The following is an 18,503-nucleotide window of genomic DNA, read 5'->3' on the forward strand; positions in this document are numbered from 1 at the left end:
ATTAATGTTTATGTTAATCAGATCTAGCATGACTGACGTGATCAGCGTACATAAAGTTTACCATTTTAACTGGTTGCATTCAGAAATTAATTTGACTAATGACCGAAATATTTATTGACACAACGAGTAAAATTATTCCCTGATAGACATGGATTTAGACAGGCAGGTAAACTCCTATATATAACAATAGCAAAACAATGGACCAGCAAAATTAAAAATCCTTAACATCGCTTTGTTGCAGTTATCTTGAACATATTCTGAGTTTGAATACAATAAACTTCCTTAAGACATAACAGCTTCCGTCCACAAATCAGCATGGATTTAGAAAGCATCACTTTTGTGAAACTCTGTTTGCCCTTTTCTCACGTGACAGTCTGAAAACCATGAATGAAGGATAAAAGGCAGATTACATATTCCTAAATTTCCAGAAAGTATTTCACATGGTCACCATGACAGACTGTTAATGGAAGTTCAAACATATGGATTAGGTTTCCTGATACACGAGTGTCTTGAAGACTTCTCAAGTAATAGAATCCAAATGTTGACCTCAATGGCGAGTGGTCATCAGAGACAAGGTAGCACCACAAGTGCCCCAGGTAAGAGTGACAGGATTGCTCTTGTTCCCTACACATACAAAAGATCTGATGGACAGCATCAATCTGCATCTGTTAACTGGTAATGCTGTGGTGTAGGCGAAGGTGTCATCATTGAGTGACTTACGGGGATACAAGACGACAGAAAAAATTTCTAGTTAGTGTGATGAATGGCAGTTTGCTCTGAATGCAGAAAAATGTAAGTTAATGTAGATGAGTGGGAGAAACAATCCTGTGTGCTGTTTTACAAAGTCACATCAGTTAAATTTGTAGGTACAAAGCTGCAAAGCTATATGAAATGGAACAAGGATTTAAGGATGGTAGTAGGGAAGGTGAATGGTCAATTTCAGTTTACTGGGAGACTACATATAGAACACTAGTGTGACACATTCTTGAGTAGTGCTTGAGTGCTTGGGGTCCCCAGCAGGTTGAGTTAAACACAAATATTACTGGGATGATTCATGAACTCAAATGAAAATAACTGGAGGGAAGATGACGTTCATTTCACAAAACACTACTGAGAAAATTTAGAGAACTAGCACTGAAGCTAACTGCAGAAGAATTCTACTGCCAGTAATGTATCTTTTGTATAAGGACCACAAAGACAAAGTAAGAGAAATCAAGGCTTGTACAGAGGCATGTAGACAGTATTTTGTCCCTCACTCCATTCGTGAGCGGAAAATGAAAGGAAATCACTAGTACTGGTACAAGGCGGTCTCTGCCATGCACCATACGGTGGCTTGCAGAGTATGTATATAGATGTAGAAGCAGTATTTTGAACTTCCAAAAAACATTTGACTTAGTACTACATGTAGAATTATTAACAAAACTGTGTACAACTGAGGCATCAAACAAAATTTGGAATGGTTCAATGATCAATGATTTCACAGTAAGAAGAAAGAACGCAGCATGTTATTTTCTCTCTGGAATGGGGATCAGGTCCCCCCCCCCCCCCCCTTTCCCCTGACTCATCCATTTTGCACAGTGCAAAGAGAAATGATTTATGACACCAAAAGTGAGTGAAATACTGCACTTTTTTATATCTACATCTACGTCTGTATTCTGCAAGTCCCTGTACAGTACCTTAACTGATTAAATTTTCAACATCCATGTGCATATTTATCAAATAACACCCATTAATTTACAATCCATAGTTTGTTACAATAAATTTACCTTCAACAGGTACGGTCCGGCACTGCATCGAGATGACCTGAGAATCTTCAGAAGTAGTTTGTAGCTCTCTTGCCCCACAAACTGTGTGAAGAGCTCGCAGTCTCCCTGTGCCACCCTGAGGAACAGCAACAGTGCCTGGGCCTGCACCTCCTCAACAAGTGTTAGCTCCACCACCTGCACCAAAGTGAGAGCTGATCATCCTCATCATCATCGTTTATTATTATTACTATTATATTATTATTTCTATTCCTCTTAATGTAATAAATCTCAATCATGTTTTCTGTCTGGCAGAAGGATTTAAAAAAAGGGTTAGTTTGTTAGACAGTTTTGTATTCCACATTTGTATGATTGTGATGATGTAGATGGTGTCATTTTACATTTGTATTACACATATGTATATAAATATGGTTACATGCTGACCTTTTACAAGTCTTTTTCCCTTTTTTCCATAATACAATGGTGAAGTAGCAATCCATATCAACCACCTTTTACATATTGTTGCACAGTAGGATATCAGCAAGAGCAGGAATAAAATTTTTTCAGAACAAATGGAGATGACTAAGTGGGGCACATCTGCTGGCTAGGCAGTGATCTCATAGCTGAATGTAAACATGGATGGCCCAAAGTACAGACAAGCTGTGGACTCCTCTCATCAGACTATGAAGGAGGAAAGTCAAACAAACACAACTGATTCAGCACCTTGACAAAAGTGTGGAACAAATGTAACGTAACTTCACTAAGAGATGTCATAACACCTTTCAGGATACAAATTTCACATAAAGGAACACTCTGAAACCCTGACTGGGGGTGGGGGTGGGAAGAATGTCACCATCTGTATAAAATCTCCATCATCCACAAGCTCATTCTCACTGGCCATTCCACCTGTATTACGGATACCGACAGAAGACCATCTATATTAAATTGCAGGATGCTCTCGTGAATTTAACAAGTTGTGATGAATCAAGGTGGGATATTTTTTCTTCCCCTCTTGTTTTGCCATCTGCCTCCTTAAATTTGGTTTTTCACTTTTAACTACTTACCATTAACATACGTGAGTATAATATGCATTTTCATAAAAGAGAAAGGTTGGCCCTCAGCTATAAAGTTTTATGTATGTAATTGATTTTCTAATTTATTTTGAGTATTCCTAATTAGTAACTTTTGTTACAGGGTGAAATCTGTAATTGTTTTGTAACTTAAATTCTACTGTTGATGTATAAACAAATATAAATTCTATACTAATTATAAACAATTGTAAACTATTGTAGCAGTATGTGTAGGTTTGCCTGCAACTATTAATGAGGCTTATGGGAAGTTAAAACAATAGTGCACTGGACATATATAACTGTGTATTATTGGGGGTGTTGTGAACAGTGAAAGTAAACTACTGTGAAACACAACTGTGCACCTGTCAGCTACATTATTTAAAGTAATCAATGTTGTACTTCCACACCCCATTTTTCAGCCAGTATCACAGCACAGTACGTCAACACCGAGGACAACAAACGAAGAAATAAAAGAAGGCAACCATCATCTACAAGCTGCCACTAAATTTAAGTCCACCATTGCAAATCCATAGCCATCTGGCCATAGAAGGGACTTCTGATCTGCGAACCACAGTCTTGCCAGTCGCAGTAGTGGCTGACTGAGGATGAGTGGCACGCTGATCATCTGTGGATGAAGAACTGGTCTGCCCACGTACAAGCTGTTCAACTTACATTCTGGGTGCCTGTGTCATAGCTACTAGGCAAGTACAAGTACCACCTTACTGGCTGTATGCTACTCAGGCTGTCCTTCATGTTGTTACTGTGTCTTCTGCCTACACGCCATCTCGACAACCATCGACAGGGGCATGCAGATAATCACTGGTGTAGTACTTTTCAACATGCAGAACTGAATATGTTTTGTCTTTTCGAAATTGAGAGAGAGACCATTTCCTGAAAACCACTCAATAACACTTTTACTTTTAAATGCATTATTTACCAATTGGTCTGTTGCAGTATGTATGTTTGGGCAGACAACAACACTTCCATCTACAAACAAAACACTTTCTAGATTATATCGAAAGTCATTTACATGCATGAGAAACAACAGTGTACCTAAAGTTGAGAGTTGTGAAACCCCATAACTGATTTCCCACAGTCAGAAGACCCCTGGATCCATTGGCTGAATTATTAAGTATAACTTTAGACACTCTTTTTGTTAGATATGAAATTATCCATTGGGTGTCTATGCCATCAGTTCCATAAAACCTCATATTATTGGGGAGGATAAATTTACTAAGTATATTACTGTCACTCACTTGAGATACTACTCCAGAGTACTGTAATTGTATCTCTTTTGTAAATGTGGCTATTACATAGATTTAGGGGATAAATTGGTCCTTTCTTATTAACTTTGGGTAAGTACAATTAATAAAAGTGTTTTTCCAACACAACGTTTTGTTTTTTCTCTTGAACAACTTGTACCTACACTTTTTGCTATATTTAAGAAATGATTATTAAACACAGCTGTAACTTATACATTTAAATTTATAGTGATGCTATCCTGTTCTGAAACCACTGGTTCCGTCTCTCATTTCATTACATCAATATTGACTAAAGTCTAAAGGTCACTGTAATGGTTCAACCTTTGTTATTGTTTACACATGTTTAATTTATTTAATTTCACATAATTGGCCAATTTTTATCTCACAGGCCATTCTTAAGTGCTGTAGGCACCAACATGTCCTAACACACTTGTTTAACTACAAAACTGAATACATGCTGTGTCTAAGAATATGATGATTATTTCTAGTATACCACTGCTGTATTCAGCACACTTACACTTTTATGTATACGTGCTAGCTTTCAGAACTGTCACATGCACTGCTAAATAACTGGATATATTACAACATGTTGGTACCTAAAGCACTTGAAAATGTCCCCTAAGGTCAAAGTTGGCCAATCCTGCTAAATTAAATAAAGTAAATACCTGTAAACAACTGCTGAGATAGAACCATTACAATATCCTTCAACAAATATGCAGCTTTGGTATCCCACATAGGGCACATGATCTGTTGTCAGGATTACTGATTTCTGACATAAAATGTACGTTTCTCAATTTCTCAAAAACTTTTCTCGTTAATTTTGTGCAGTTTTTCTGTTGTGCAACTATTGCAAGATCTTTACTTATTGCTGCCAACAGATACATTTCCCTTTTCCTTTCACAAGACACTTTAATCCCTCTAGAGATTCATGACCTTTTTACACAGATGTTTAATGCCCTTTCTAAATGGCTTATGAGGAAAGCTATTTTCAAATAACAATAAGAATTTACCAAGGAATATATCGAATTTTGTGTCAGCATTCTGTCCACTATAAATTTCAGTCCAACTATTCTTAAAAGTGTAAGTCCTGGAGTTGTTACTTATTCTAATTGATTCTCACTGAGGGGAACCTGAACTACAAGTGATTATTTTACTTATCCTAACTAACTGTGCACCATTATCAGAGGGAATTTGTTACTGGGTATGCAGTCATTCTTTTGATTTGGGTTATCAGAGTTCTATTGCCTTTATTCATGTTGGAAAGTTAATTACTGAGATGAAACTGTAGGAATCAAATAAGGTTTTCAGATCATTTTTCCTATTAGAATCCTTCAGAAAATCTATACAGAAATCACCACAGACAATTAACTGCCTGCTGTTGTCTGACAGGTAGCTTAGTAAAATTCGACAATGAAAAATCCAGGATGGAATGTAAAAATATTAAAAAAGGATAGTCACTACTCACCATATAGCAGAGATGCTGAGTCACCAATAGGCAGAAAAAAAAAGACTGTCAGAAAATGAGCTTTCAGCCAACAAGGCCTTTGTCAGAGAGCAAAACACACACACACACACACACACACACACACACACACACACACACACGACTACAGTCTCAGGCTGCAGAGGCCAAGTAGCTTAGTAAGGAATCCATACACAGTTACAATTAAAAGTAAACTATTTTTCAGTATAAACCCCCAAAGCACTCACTTCTATGTGCTGATCACCACAAAATCTACACATTTCAATGTTTTTGGACTTGGGGTCTGCCTTCCTATATGCAACAACTCCTCCTTTTTCTACAATGGTACTGCATGTATAAGACAATAGAGTGTAATCTTTTAAATTTAACTTCTCTAACCCATGGTTCTGAAGTGTTCAGATATGTAAAGGATATCAATCTCTTCAGAATTTGCAAAATTTTCCAAACAGGCAGTAAGCTCTTCTACTTCATTATTCAGTGCTCTAATAATTTCAAAAAAGAATCTAAGCTTACTTTCCTATGATTCTCAAGATTTTTGTTGGGTTCTTCTGTTACTGCGTTACTTCTTTCACACCAGGGTGCTTCAGTCTTTAGTATGATCTAAAACAGGTATCTCTCTGACACCAGTAACCACAGGGAATTTGCTCTGTGTGATAATCTTTGATTTTAATATAATAGAGGGAAACATTCCACGTGGGAAAAATATATCTAAAAACAAAGATGATGTGACTTGCCGAATGAAAGTGCTGGCAGGTCGACCTGCCAGCGCTTTCGTTCGGTAAGTCACCTCATCTTTGTTTTTAGATAAATCTTTGATTTTAGTTTGACAGTCTAGCTTTTTGGAATGCAGTCTCATTTGACATTCTACACATTTTCCCATTTGCAATCCATATTCAAACTGGTGAGCTCTGTAGCTGAATTTCAGAGTTTTCAAGTTTTCAAGTGTTTTTTTTTCTTTTTTTTCTTTTTCTTCATACCTGGAAATATCCATTTTATCTGCAAATCACATTTCTCTCCACAGCACAATATCAGACTCTCAACAGATGACATAGAGTATCTTTTAAGCTAAAGAAAATTGAAAGTCTGCTTTAGAAACATGCTACAATGCAATGAGAAATTTTGTGAAGCAAATCAAGCAAGTACATATTCTTCGATGACTGCTCCATCATATAGCAAACACAAAGCAATGGTTACAATGCATTAAGGTTCACTCTTATTTGAAAAAGAATCACAGCACAGACAAACAGGGAGGGGGAGATGCAGAGGGGAGAGGGGGGGGGGGGGGAGAGAGAGAGAGAGAGAGAGAGAGAGAGAGAGAGAGACTACAATGAGTCCAGGTACTTGAAAGTGTACCTCACAGAGCCACATAAAAGATTTCAAAGAATTCTGAAGGTAAGACATGCAGCTACCCACCCTTGCAAGCAGGAAGAGGAAGACAGGCACGCCACCCAGCAGTGTTGCAGCGGCCAGCAGGCTGTGATGCTGTATCTTATCGAGCTTCGAGGCCAGCAGCATGGGGGCCATACATATCGGCACCTGCTGACTTGCTCGCTGTTCTATTGGAACACTGCGAAATGACGGCTGCACTTGGAACAGTGGTCCTGAAACAAACACAATAATACCATTTACTATTAGCTTCAGCAGCAAAATATTTAATACTTATGTCAGATTCTATGTATATTATAAAAATAATTGTACATATGTATGTATGTATGCATGTATATTTGACAACTCCCACTAAACCATCAGACTAATTTTGACCAAACTTTGTACAAATACTACTTACCACATGGAAAGAAATGGTATGGGTGTAAAAACTGCCTGCTGTCACGGTGGGGGTGGAGGCAAAAAAGGGGTTGCCGTAGAAGCATAACACAGGAATTGTTCTTTGTGGCAACACTGTCCACAGCTGCTTAATAATTATTGGAGGTATTTTACGTCTGTCTTTGCAGCTGTCATAAAATATGTGATTCTGTCACTGAAAATTGTTTTATTGAAATAAAACATCATCAGTGTTTTGTAAAGAGAGATATTTACAAACTGACTTCCTTTCTATCTGCTAAAACAGTTCCTTAAGAAAGATGATGATTTTAATTGTGGTGTTTCGTGCCCAGTTTTTCAGGAAACACCACTTGCTTGCACGTTTCTAAGTTCTTTGTTCTTTATTCTTTTTGGCACTGTTGACTTCGGCCTAATGCCATACTGCTTTGTGCAACTATGCACTTCTCAATGAGAAAACATACCACAGTATATTGGAACTACTGTTTGTACGAGTAGGTCTACTTCTGGCTATATACGCTTCATGTGTTTTTTGTAGCGTTAACAACTTTGCCATTAGTTTTTTCTATGATGTTGATACCACTGTATAAGTTTCGGTTTGTACTTCTGCAAATGTCCATGTATGTGCGGTTAATCATATGCCTTTCTGGTGTAGGCCTTCCAGGCTGTGTAAACCATGTTGAACTATGTGGATTATATCCTAGAGAAGTGATGTCAGTTTCAGGGGAATTTGTGATTGTGGATACATGTTCTCAGGTTCCATAGGTCAATATTTGCATGTAAGGGTGTTAATTAATTCCTGTCATTACAAAACTGTTAATCAATCCCACAAAAGTTTAACTGTATTGATCCAAACTGCCTCATGTTCAACAGGCAGGGTGAATGTAATGTTTGTCAAGACTCATAGTGATATTTTGTCATACACAAAGTTTGTCCTTAGCCTGGGACTGTAGTAAAGCATGCCATGTACTGATGAATGTACTGTACTGAAGAAAGGTTGATTTGTGTGCACCCACATTAGAGCATGTTATGCTTCACTGAATTGTAATTAAATTTGTTGTTGCTTCTTCTGTAACTACTGTAATGTTGGTTTTCTGACAACCAGCTTGGTTGAACTGGTGTAAAGTCATTCACATATCAGTACCCCTATGGCCAGTTACAGTGCACTAATGAGGAACAGCTTCTGAATTTAAGATTATTTGATTTAGAAAGAATACCTTGGATGATTTTAAATTTTTAAAATTATTGATTTTAATGTTTAAAGAAAAGGGAAACCAGGGAAAACTAGAACTTCAGTGATTATTTTAAATACCTTGTACCATTGTAATTTTTTTAAAGGTTATTGATTCTAACGTTGAAGGGTTAAGGAAATTTTGGATAATTTAGAATTTCAGTAATTACCTTTAAATATTTTGAAAGGTTTTAGATTCTAACGCAGTAACAGAAGAACCCAACAAAAATCTTGAGAATCATAGGAAACTAATGTTTTAAGCATTACTTATTTTAATGTGTTAAGCAAAAGAAAGTATGAATTTTCTGTATACCTATGTAAACAAAGTAAATCAGTACATATTCAGCTACTGTGCTCAGCCATGTACCACACCAGAAGTGTTGTGTTCAAGCTTGACCAGCTCCAAATGCTACCTTTCCCTTTCGAATCCTTAAGAGAAGGTATTAAAAGTTAGCACAGAGCATTATTACGAAGTTGTATACAGGTGTAAAAGGGTGTATTTTAGCCACATTGTATTAGAACTCTGAGGAAGTGTTTTGTTGTATTCTCGTTCTGTTAATTGTTTTTGTGGTTTCAGCTTTGGTTTAATGTGAAATCATGAAGTGTTCTGGGGCTGTAATATTTATGCAAGGATTGGTTGCAGTACAAGCTCCAGATTGCAAAGGCATCCAAGGAGGCCATGACTGTGGAATTATGCCAGCAGCTGTGTAGGGTATTGGACAAGCCTGTAAACATCACCTTGCAGGTAGTTGGGGAGGTAAGTACCGCACGTGCTACATGTTTGTCATTGCTCGCTGTCAATCAGGAGGGCTCATCCCCTTCTTGCACCCAGTACACGCGACTGCACGCTCGGGCATATAATGTGGTCAATAGCATTAATGATGTCCATTCAGTAAATGAGGATGTTAAGAACATGGAAGTTATACTTAAGTTGCAAGAGCAAGCCTTGTCTATGCAATGGCAATTGTCCCTTCTTATTATACTTACAGGTACAGAAGGATGTAGGTTGCAGTAGGTACTGGGAGATGAAGAAGCTTACACAGGATAGAGTAGCATGGAGAGCTGCATCAAACCAGTCTCAGGACTGAAGACCACAACAACAACTACTATATCTGAGGAAGGTGAAGTACAAGGAAGAAGCTTACACAGGATAGAGTAGCATGGAGAGCTGCATCAAACCAGTCTCAGGACTGAAGACCACAACAACAACTACTATATCTGAGGAAGGTGAAGTACAAGGGGGTAATGCGTGTAATGAGATGGGGGAAGATAACCTGTAAGTAAATATGTTGAATCAATTTGGCAGACTGCCACATCCCCTCCTCCCACTCATCCAGGGTATCTGCACATTGTCGTTTGGTTCTACTGGTAACGTAACCGAAGTGTTGTGGTTAATGTGCAGATTGCAGGAGCAGGCCAATGTGTTGTCAGTACACCATAGGCTGATATTCCAGATAACATATCCATTGGTGGAAGGTCAATTGTGTATAGTGATTACTGAAGTATTACAGGAAGGTGAATCTCTCCAGGTTTTTCATAGGAGAATCTTGGTGGAATGTTTAGGCTCACGTAGAATAAATGAATTAATAGATGGGTGTTATTACAGGGAACAAAACACACATGGATTCTTGGGGGATTGTGTTGAGCAAGTATGATGGGCAAAGCTTTCTCTCTGTGTAGATGAGACTGAAGCTGAGGCCATTACAAATATTCTGGAGGGGAAGAGACCCTAGGTACGATCTTGTCTCATGTTCTTGAATAAGCCATGCACCTTTCCAGACCCCGATAAGATGGTTACTACAGTGGAAAATGTTAGTTGAGGTAATGACAAGTATCGGTAAGTGACACCTCCCAGAATGGAAACTATAGGAATGACAGTAAATGTGCTGAATTCTAGTACGTAGAGGTACCCACGACATAAGTGTTTTGAATGTGGGGGCTCACAGCATCTAGTTAAGGATTGTGGGCAGCTCATTGTGGAGCGGACTAGCAGCTGACGCCAGGGCGTTCCCTCTGGGTTCACTTCTTGCCAGCGTTTGCGGGAATGTCGCAGGGTTTGTGCTGGTAATCCCACACAGCTCCCATTCATATGCGCCACAGTTGGGTGGGAACTGGTGGGCCTACTGACAGATTTGGATAGTACCACTTCCTCAATTGATTTAGATTGATATAAAAAACAAAAAAAAAACAAAAATAGCAGATTTGTGGGAATTACGTGGAAAAAAACGAGGCATGCAGGTCTGTATCGGCTGAAAGGTTGAAGGTGGTTGGTCGGGTACATTGTAAATTTAATATTTGCAAGTTTTCTTCGGCAATTGAATTTCTATTAGTGGGGGCAATTTTCCATCTGAGTGATATTGGGATGTGATGTTTTAAAAGAAACTCAGTATTGTCTGGATTATCCCCATGGGTGTTGTATTTTAAATTTCAGTCTGAGAAGAGGGTTCCATTTTGTCCTCACCAGGACTCATGGTGCGACAGGTTCAAACTAAAGAAAATCCATTATAAGTTCAGCATTTGCCACCCGACTAGGATAAGCCACACACCTGGCTGAAAATGACTTACAAGTTCATGGTGCCCTCCATTGGTAATGCTGGAATTCAATATGATGTTGGCCCACCCTTAGCCTTGAGAGCAGCTTCCACTCTCACAGGCATATGTTCAGTCAGGTACTGGAAGGTTTCTAGGGGAATGGCAGCCCATTCTTCATGGAGTGCTGCACTGAGAAGAGGTATCAATGTCGGTCGACGAGGCCTGGCATGAAGTCCGTGTTCCAGGCTAGTCCATTACAGGGATGTTATTGTCGTGTAACCACCCGGCACAGGCCATGCACTATGAACAGATGCTCGATCATGTTGAAAGATGCAATTACCATCCTCGAATTGATCTTCAACAGTGGGAAGCAAGAAGGTGCTTAAAACATCAATGTATGACTGTGCTGTAACAGTGCCATGCAAAACAACAAGGGGTGCAAGCCCCCTCCATGAAAAACACCACCACACCATAAAACCATCGCCTCCGAATTTTACTGTTCGCACTACACATGCTGGCAGATGACGTTCACTGGGCATTCGCCATACCCACACCCTGCCATCAGATTGCCACATTGTGTACCATGATTCGTTTCTCCACACCATGTTCTTCCATTGTTCAATTGTCCAATGTTTATGCTCCTTACACCAAGCGAGGCATCGTTTGGCATTTACCGGCGTGATGTGTGGCTTATGAGCAGCCGCTTGACCATGAAATCCAAATTTTCTCAGCTCCTGCCTAACTGTCATAGTACTTGCAGTGGATCCTGATACAGTTTGGAATTCCTGCCTGATGGTCTGGATAGATGTCTGCCTATTACAAACCTCTTCAACTGTCGGTGATCTCTGTCAGTCAACAGAGCAGGTCGGCCTGTATGCTTTTGTGCTGTATGTGTCCCTTCATGTTTCCACTTCACTATCACATCAGAAACAGTGGACGTAGGGACGGTTAGGAGTGTGGAAATCTTGCGTACAGACGTATGACACAAGTGACACCTAATCATCTGACCATGTTCGAAGTCCATGAGTTTTGTGGAGCACCCCATTCTGCTCTCTCACGATGTCGAATGACTACTGAGGTCGCTGATATGGCGTACCTGGCAGTAGGTGGCAGCACAATGCACCTAATATGAAAAACATATGTTTTTGGGGGTGTCCGGATACTTTTGATCACATAGTGTACCTTCAGATGAACAGTCTAAGCCGTTAACAGCATTTTACACTGATTATAATCTCTCTCAGTTTAATTGGGTACCTTTCAGCTTGGTTACAGAAGCCTTAGTGCTATCCTGTTTATAGGATTTGGTATAAGGAGATCTCAGGTTTAAACGTGTTTTCAGTCATCTGGATGACATAGTGGTATATAGTTCGTACTTCCAAAAGCATCTAGAACACCTCAGGTAAGTTATAAGTTGTCTTAGGGAAGCTGAGCTGACCATGAGATTTCTTTCCTAGGGCATGTTGTGTCTGCCAACGGGTGAAGGTTGACCTAGCTAGAACCAAGGCAATTTATAAGTTCTCTAGACCACAGAACAAGAAAGACACAGCTCATTTAATTGGAATGGTAAATTTTTGAAGGAAATTTCTACATAACTTAGCACAAACTGCTGCTCCCCTGAACAGACTTCATCGGAAGGGCAAGAGGTTCAAATGTGGGGAATCCCAGCAAGCAGCGTTTGAGGCATTAAAATGTGCCTTGAGTAATACCCCTGTGTTGGGTATTCCTAATTTCAATTTGCCATTTATCATACAAACTGACGTATCTAAATCTGGCGCCACAGATGTTCTTGATGCCTTGAGGACGTAGATGTTCTTGATACCTCGAGGACGTTATCAGGACCCGAGACTCATTGCTCTGTGAACAAGCTTGAAGCACTGGCAGTTTTGTATGCCTTAGAGAAGTTTAGTTTTTATCTGTAACACAGAAGATCCCATTTAGTAAGGGATAACTAAGTCTTTAGTTGGGTCCTGGCACCGCCATGTAAGGCTGGGAGAGTAGCCCCCTGGGTGGTTGGCATTTCAGCCTTTCAGTTCGATGTAGAATATATTACGGACACCCAAAATCAGGTGTTTGATGTCCCAAGTCGTATGTTCAAGTATGTTGTTAAGGAAGTTTCGAGTAAGACTATTTCAGCCCCCCCTCCTGCGGAAGCTGTGGTAGAGCATCCAAGGGGAGTAGTAGCAGCAGCTATTTTAACCGAGATTTCTGAGCTGTTTGGAGATTTGGGGGAGGAACAGTGTAGAAACCAGGACTTAAATCCAATTATCAAACAACTGAAGGGAGAGCATGAGGTGAAAGGTTATTCCTTGCAGAAGCAGCTGTTGTGTTACCGTACTAAGTACGACAACAGGTTGAAGATTTGGGTGCCATGAAAACTGGTGCCTGCTGTTTTCACTTACTTCCATCAATTGTTGTGTGGAGAGCATTTAAGCATGCAAAATACCAAAATGAAAATAAAGGAACAGCTAACATGGAAAGGAATGGTCCCCAAGATCACGGGTTTAGTATCAAACTGCAAGAACTGTAAGTTGGTGAAACCGGATACAGGTGTAAAGAAAGGGCTTGTGTGTTCCACCAAAGAATTTAAACCAATGGATAAATTATTCATAGATTATCTCATTCCACTTCCACACACAAAGGATGGCAACCAATATGTGTTTGTCACTGTAGATGTGTTTACTAGGTTTGTGTAGGTTTCACCAAGTACAGGTACCACGACCAATTACAACATCCAGCAGTTAGCATCCATCTTTGCCACTTTTGGGGCTCCTACAGATAGGTCACGGAAAGGAGGTTGCTGTTTAGTCAGAGGATGGTGGGGAGCGCATCACATCAGAACTAGTGCCTCACATTCTGACTGAGTTTGGTGAACATTGGCATTCAGTGTGGAATTTGAACTGGGTCTTTACCTTGGCTGTAACAGTAATTCGACCATCTGTGATTGACTTGTCATGTGAAGGTTCATCCTGTAAATTAAACTGTTTTCAGTTAGCAAGACTCGGGAACATTTTTCCCATTTCCTCTGTGACACATCACATTGGATGTTTATAGGAAGAGTGACTGTAATGCCACAAAATTGTACCCTGGCTGTGTTCTGCAAATTTCCATGTATGTGTGGTTAATCGGATAACTTTCTGTTGTAGGCCTTCCGGGGTGTGTAAATCATGTTGAACTATGTGCTTGATATTCTAGAGAAGTGATTTTAGTTTCAGGACACTTTGCAATTGTGGATACTTCTCAGGTTCCACAGGCCAAAATTTGAATGTAAGGAAGTTAGTTGATGTCTGTGATTAGAAAACTGTCAATCAATCCCACCAAAGTTTACCTGTTTTAATCAAAACTGCCTCATGTTCAACAGGTAGAGTGAATGTAAAGTCTGTTAAGACTGATAGTTGTAATCTGCCATTTGCAGAGTTTATCTTTATCCTGGGACTACATTAAGGTAAGCTGTGTATTGACGTATTTGCTACTGAAGACAGGTTGACTTGGGTGTACCCGCATCAGTGCATGTTATGCTTCACTGAATTGTAATTAAATTTGTTACTGGTTCTTCTGTAACCACCACAACATTGGTTTTCTGACAACTGGATTGGTTGAACTAACTAAGTCATTCACATGTCTGTATCCCTGTGGCGAGTTACGGTGCACTAACGTGAAAGAGTTTCTGAACTTAAGCTTATTTGATTTAGAAAGAATACCTTGGATGATTTTAAATTTTTAACATTATTGGTCTTAATGTTTAAAGAAAGAGTAAACTAGGGCAATATAGAACTTCAGTGATTATTCTAAATATCTTGTATCATTGTGATTTATTTAAGGTTATTAGTTCTAATGTTAAAGGGAAAAGAAATTTTGAGTAATTTAGAATTTCAGTAATTACCTTTAAGTATTTTGAAAGGCTTTACATTCTAAAAAAAATTGCACGATACTGATGTTTTAAGCATTACTGGTTTTAACGTTTTAAGAAAAAGAAAGTATGAATTTTCTTTATACCTGAGTATGCCTGTGTAAACTAAGTAAACCACTAAATGTTCAGCTAATATGCTCAGCCACTTACAACATCAAAACAGTTGTGTTCTAGCTTGACCAGCTCCAAATGTTACCTTTCCCTTTCAAATCCTTAAGAGAATGTGTCAGATGTAGAAATGTACTATTTTGTATTATTCACATTATATGTATTCTGTGTTATAGGTATGTTGTGTAATTTAATTATGTTATTATGTATTTATTCAATGTGTAAGAGAAATGAAGGTGGTGTGAAGGAGCTGAAGGATGAAAAGAGTAGGTTGGCCTGTGTGTGGGTGGGGAATGACTGAACAGTGAGTGTAAAGTAGTGAAATGGAGAGAGTATTCTAGGAAAAGGGCTGAACAACCAGAGCTGAAATGAGAGGAGGAGAGGTAGAGTGAGAGAATGTGAAGAGATGGGAAAGGGAACGATCATTTCCAATATTTATCTACTCATTCAGTAATTGTGTTAATACTTTCCGTGTAAAGAAGTTTTCTTGAAATGTAAGGAAGTACCTGTCTTTACTGATTTTTATAACATTCAAATTTCTTCTGTTGTGCTTGGCCTGTTGTATTCCTGTTTAAGGTGGTCTGCAAATGTTGAGAGCTTTGTAGTGTATTTCCATGCCCTGATGTGCTCTTTATATCTTATGTCAGATGTCCTGCCAGTCATCCTGATGCAAATTTTTTCGAAGTCCATGCAATTGAGCTGGTCGATACAAGATTGTTGGCAAGTGTCTAGTTTTGGTTTTAGTTTAGTAATATGTTTCTGTACTGATTTATTTGGTTTGTAGGCAATGTTTATGCCTTGTTTTTCAGCATATATTACCTATTTTTTTACATAAATTTATGGTGGTAGGTCATTGTATTCCATTTTCCTTGATATCCTGCTTGTAGTGGTATGTGCTGTTGTGATTTGGAATCTTTATTTCATTATTTGTGTCTTTATTTTTCTGTTAAGAACATCTACCATTGTTTCCTTGCATCCATTTTTAATGCTATCTGTTTCATAGTGACTAGCTCATTTTAATACTGAAAGTGTTTAGGGGAGTGGGAGGGATGGCAGTGGGGGGAGAGGGAGGACAGAGGGAGGGGGAGAGTGTTTTAATTCTAAACTGGATCTTTCCAACATGTTTAGCTCACTTAGTGCTGGTTTTTCACAGCTTTAAATTAAGCTGCTGTGTGTCTTTGCAGTATGCATGTCTGCCCCATTTCAACACATCTGTACAAGCAGCACATGCAATGATAATTGACTAACAATTCTGCTTCTACATACAGTACATACTCTGAAAACCAGTGGGTAATGCACACTGTAAACAATCTAATCTTGTCTTCATTTCTATGGGAGAGATACATGTAGTATACTCATAAAGCCAAAATTTTAAGCCCGTTCTTAAAACTATGTAGATAGGTTTTATCAGGATAATTTGTGTCTCTCTTCTAGAGTTTGTCATTTGACTTTATGAAGAATCTATGTGATACTTTCCCACAGAACAAATAAAACTGGGCAACAAAGTACAGTATGCCTACCCTGCTTGTTATAAATCACTTCATGCCAAAACTGTGGACTCGACTCTGAATGAAGCGTGCAGGTTTATTAGAGGATGCTTAAAACCTACTCATATTGACAAGATTTACTGTATTGCACTGGCACACCTTCAAATATCTGCTGAAACGTCACAGCCAGTCATGAACAACTGAAGGCTGAGAACACTGAAGCTCACACACTGTTTGGCCATGAATTAACTCAGTCTATGCTAAAATCAAGAAAAAGTTTCCTTTGACCAGCAGAACCTCTGAAACTCCCTCCAGAAAAAGCAAGACTTTTTCAGTGGAAATCTGCACAATAAGAGTAGATGAAGCTGCATGAAATTCTTTCAGTCACTCACAAAAAGGAGTAGGTTGTCTGGAGGTCTCTTATACACTTAAGAACTGGTGTCGGTAGAACAAAACCTTTCCTTAAATCATGGAGTTTCACATCAGAGGATGAAAAGTGTGAGTGTGAAGAATAACACACTGTGGAAGACCTGTGCCAACACTCTCTTTCTGCTTACCTGTTCAATGCAGGATCTAATGCTGGTAAACAATAGTGCCCTAAATAGTGCTGAATTTTGGAAAAAATCATCTGATTTGTAAATTTTGTCAATGATATTTTCTAAATGTTTTTGCAATACGTACTAGGTTGTTATAATTAAAATGCAGCTACTTTCACAGAGATCCAGTGTGGGACGTAATTATCGTATGGCACGGAAATTTGGTAGGTATTCTAACACATTAATGCTGAACCAATTTACGCTGGGAAAAAAATTACTTCTAATCTCGGTCATTGGGTGCAAATCTGGCAAGAAAGACGTAACGATATAGAAATTTTTTCAAACATAATGGTTTAAGAATAGGACATGGGCAGAAAAGGTCGAATAAGTGAGATAAACATAATGTTGATTTTATTATTAACTGCCACTTTCACAATTTGTTCAATATGGGTACCAGAGCTGTTGACGAGACACTGCATCTGAAACATGACATGATCACCAGTTGCTCGTGGGAGTTCTGGTGGAATCTGAGCAACATGTTCCTGTACACTGATCTTCAGATCATGTAGAGACCGGATGCATTTGTTTAGATATCCCCAGAACAAAAAGTCACTTGGATTCAGGTCAGGTGATATTGTAGGCCACACATCTGGAAAAGTCTGGAGATAACATGTTTGTAGAGGGTTGCATTAAGCAGATCTTTCACTAGGCGAGCAAATGAGGAGTTGCCCATCTTGTACAAAAACAGTGATTTCCACACAGTTGCACTCTTCCAAAGCAATATTCACACATTGTGCAAGAAGGTCTCAATAATTTTCAGACGTTACATTACACCTGATAGGCTCTAAGGGCATATTCTCTCCAAAGAAGAACGGACCGAGATTAAAGGTGCTTGTGAATCCACACCACATACATACACACAACAAGTGCAGAGGCTCTTCATGCACAACACATCATTTAACAGTACCCAGAATTCGGAGGTGTATTCACTGCACTCTGTAGTGAAAAATGTGACTCCTCACTCCATAAAATATTGCATGGCCATATGTCATAAACTTTGATCCATGCCAGGAACTGTATGGCACTTTCAGAACATTGCTGTGGATCAAGAGGTTTAAGTTTAATCTTGTACACTGTAAAATAGACCACAAAACTTCCTGGACTGTTGATCATGGGGTGGACAATCCTCATGACACTGCATGAGCACTAGCACTATCTGGAGCATGAGTTGCATAGTCAGTTAGAGAAACAGCAACCTCATCAATAACTTCCATTGGGATAGGACACCTTCCTCTTCCAGGTGCTACACCAAGTTCACGCATGTTTTTAATTTCATTATCATCTTCTTTAACCCATTTAATGATGT

General features: G+C 39.0%; 1 protein-coding gene across 1 annotated transcript in view; it reads right to left on the reverse strand.

The window, feature by feature from the left end:
- Window positions 1-18,503, reverse strand: part of LOC126194954 (lysosomal-trafficking regulator) — a 304,398-nt gene that overhangs the window by 254,569 nt on the left and 31,326 nt on the right. The window contains exons 5-6 of the mRNA XM_049933343.1: window positions 6,971-7,158; window positions 1,767-1,940 (exon numbers count right to left, since the gene is read on the reverse strand). Of these exons, the coding sequence (XP_049789300.1) occupies window positions 1,767-1,940; window positions 6,971-7,158 (362 nt within the window). The remainder of the gene's footprint in view (window positions 1-1,766; window positions 1,941-6,970; window positions 7,159-18,503) is intronic.

Source organism: Schistocerca nitens, chromosome 7 (assembly GCF_023898315.1).
Source record: "Schistocerca nitens isolate TAMUIC-IGC-003100 chromosome 7, iqSchNite1.1, whole genome shotgun sequence".
Classification (NCBI taxonomy): Eukaryota; Metazoa; Arthropoda; class Insecta; order Orthoptera; family Acrididae; genus Schistocerca; species Schistocerca nitens.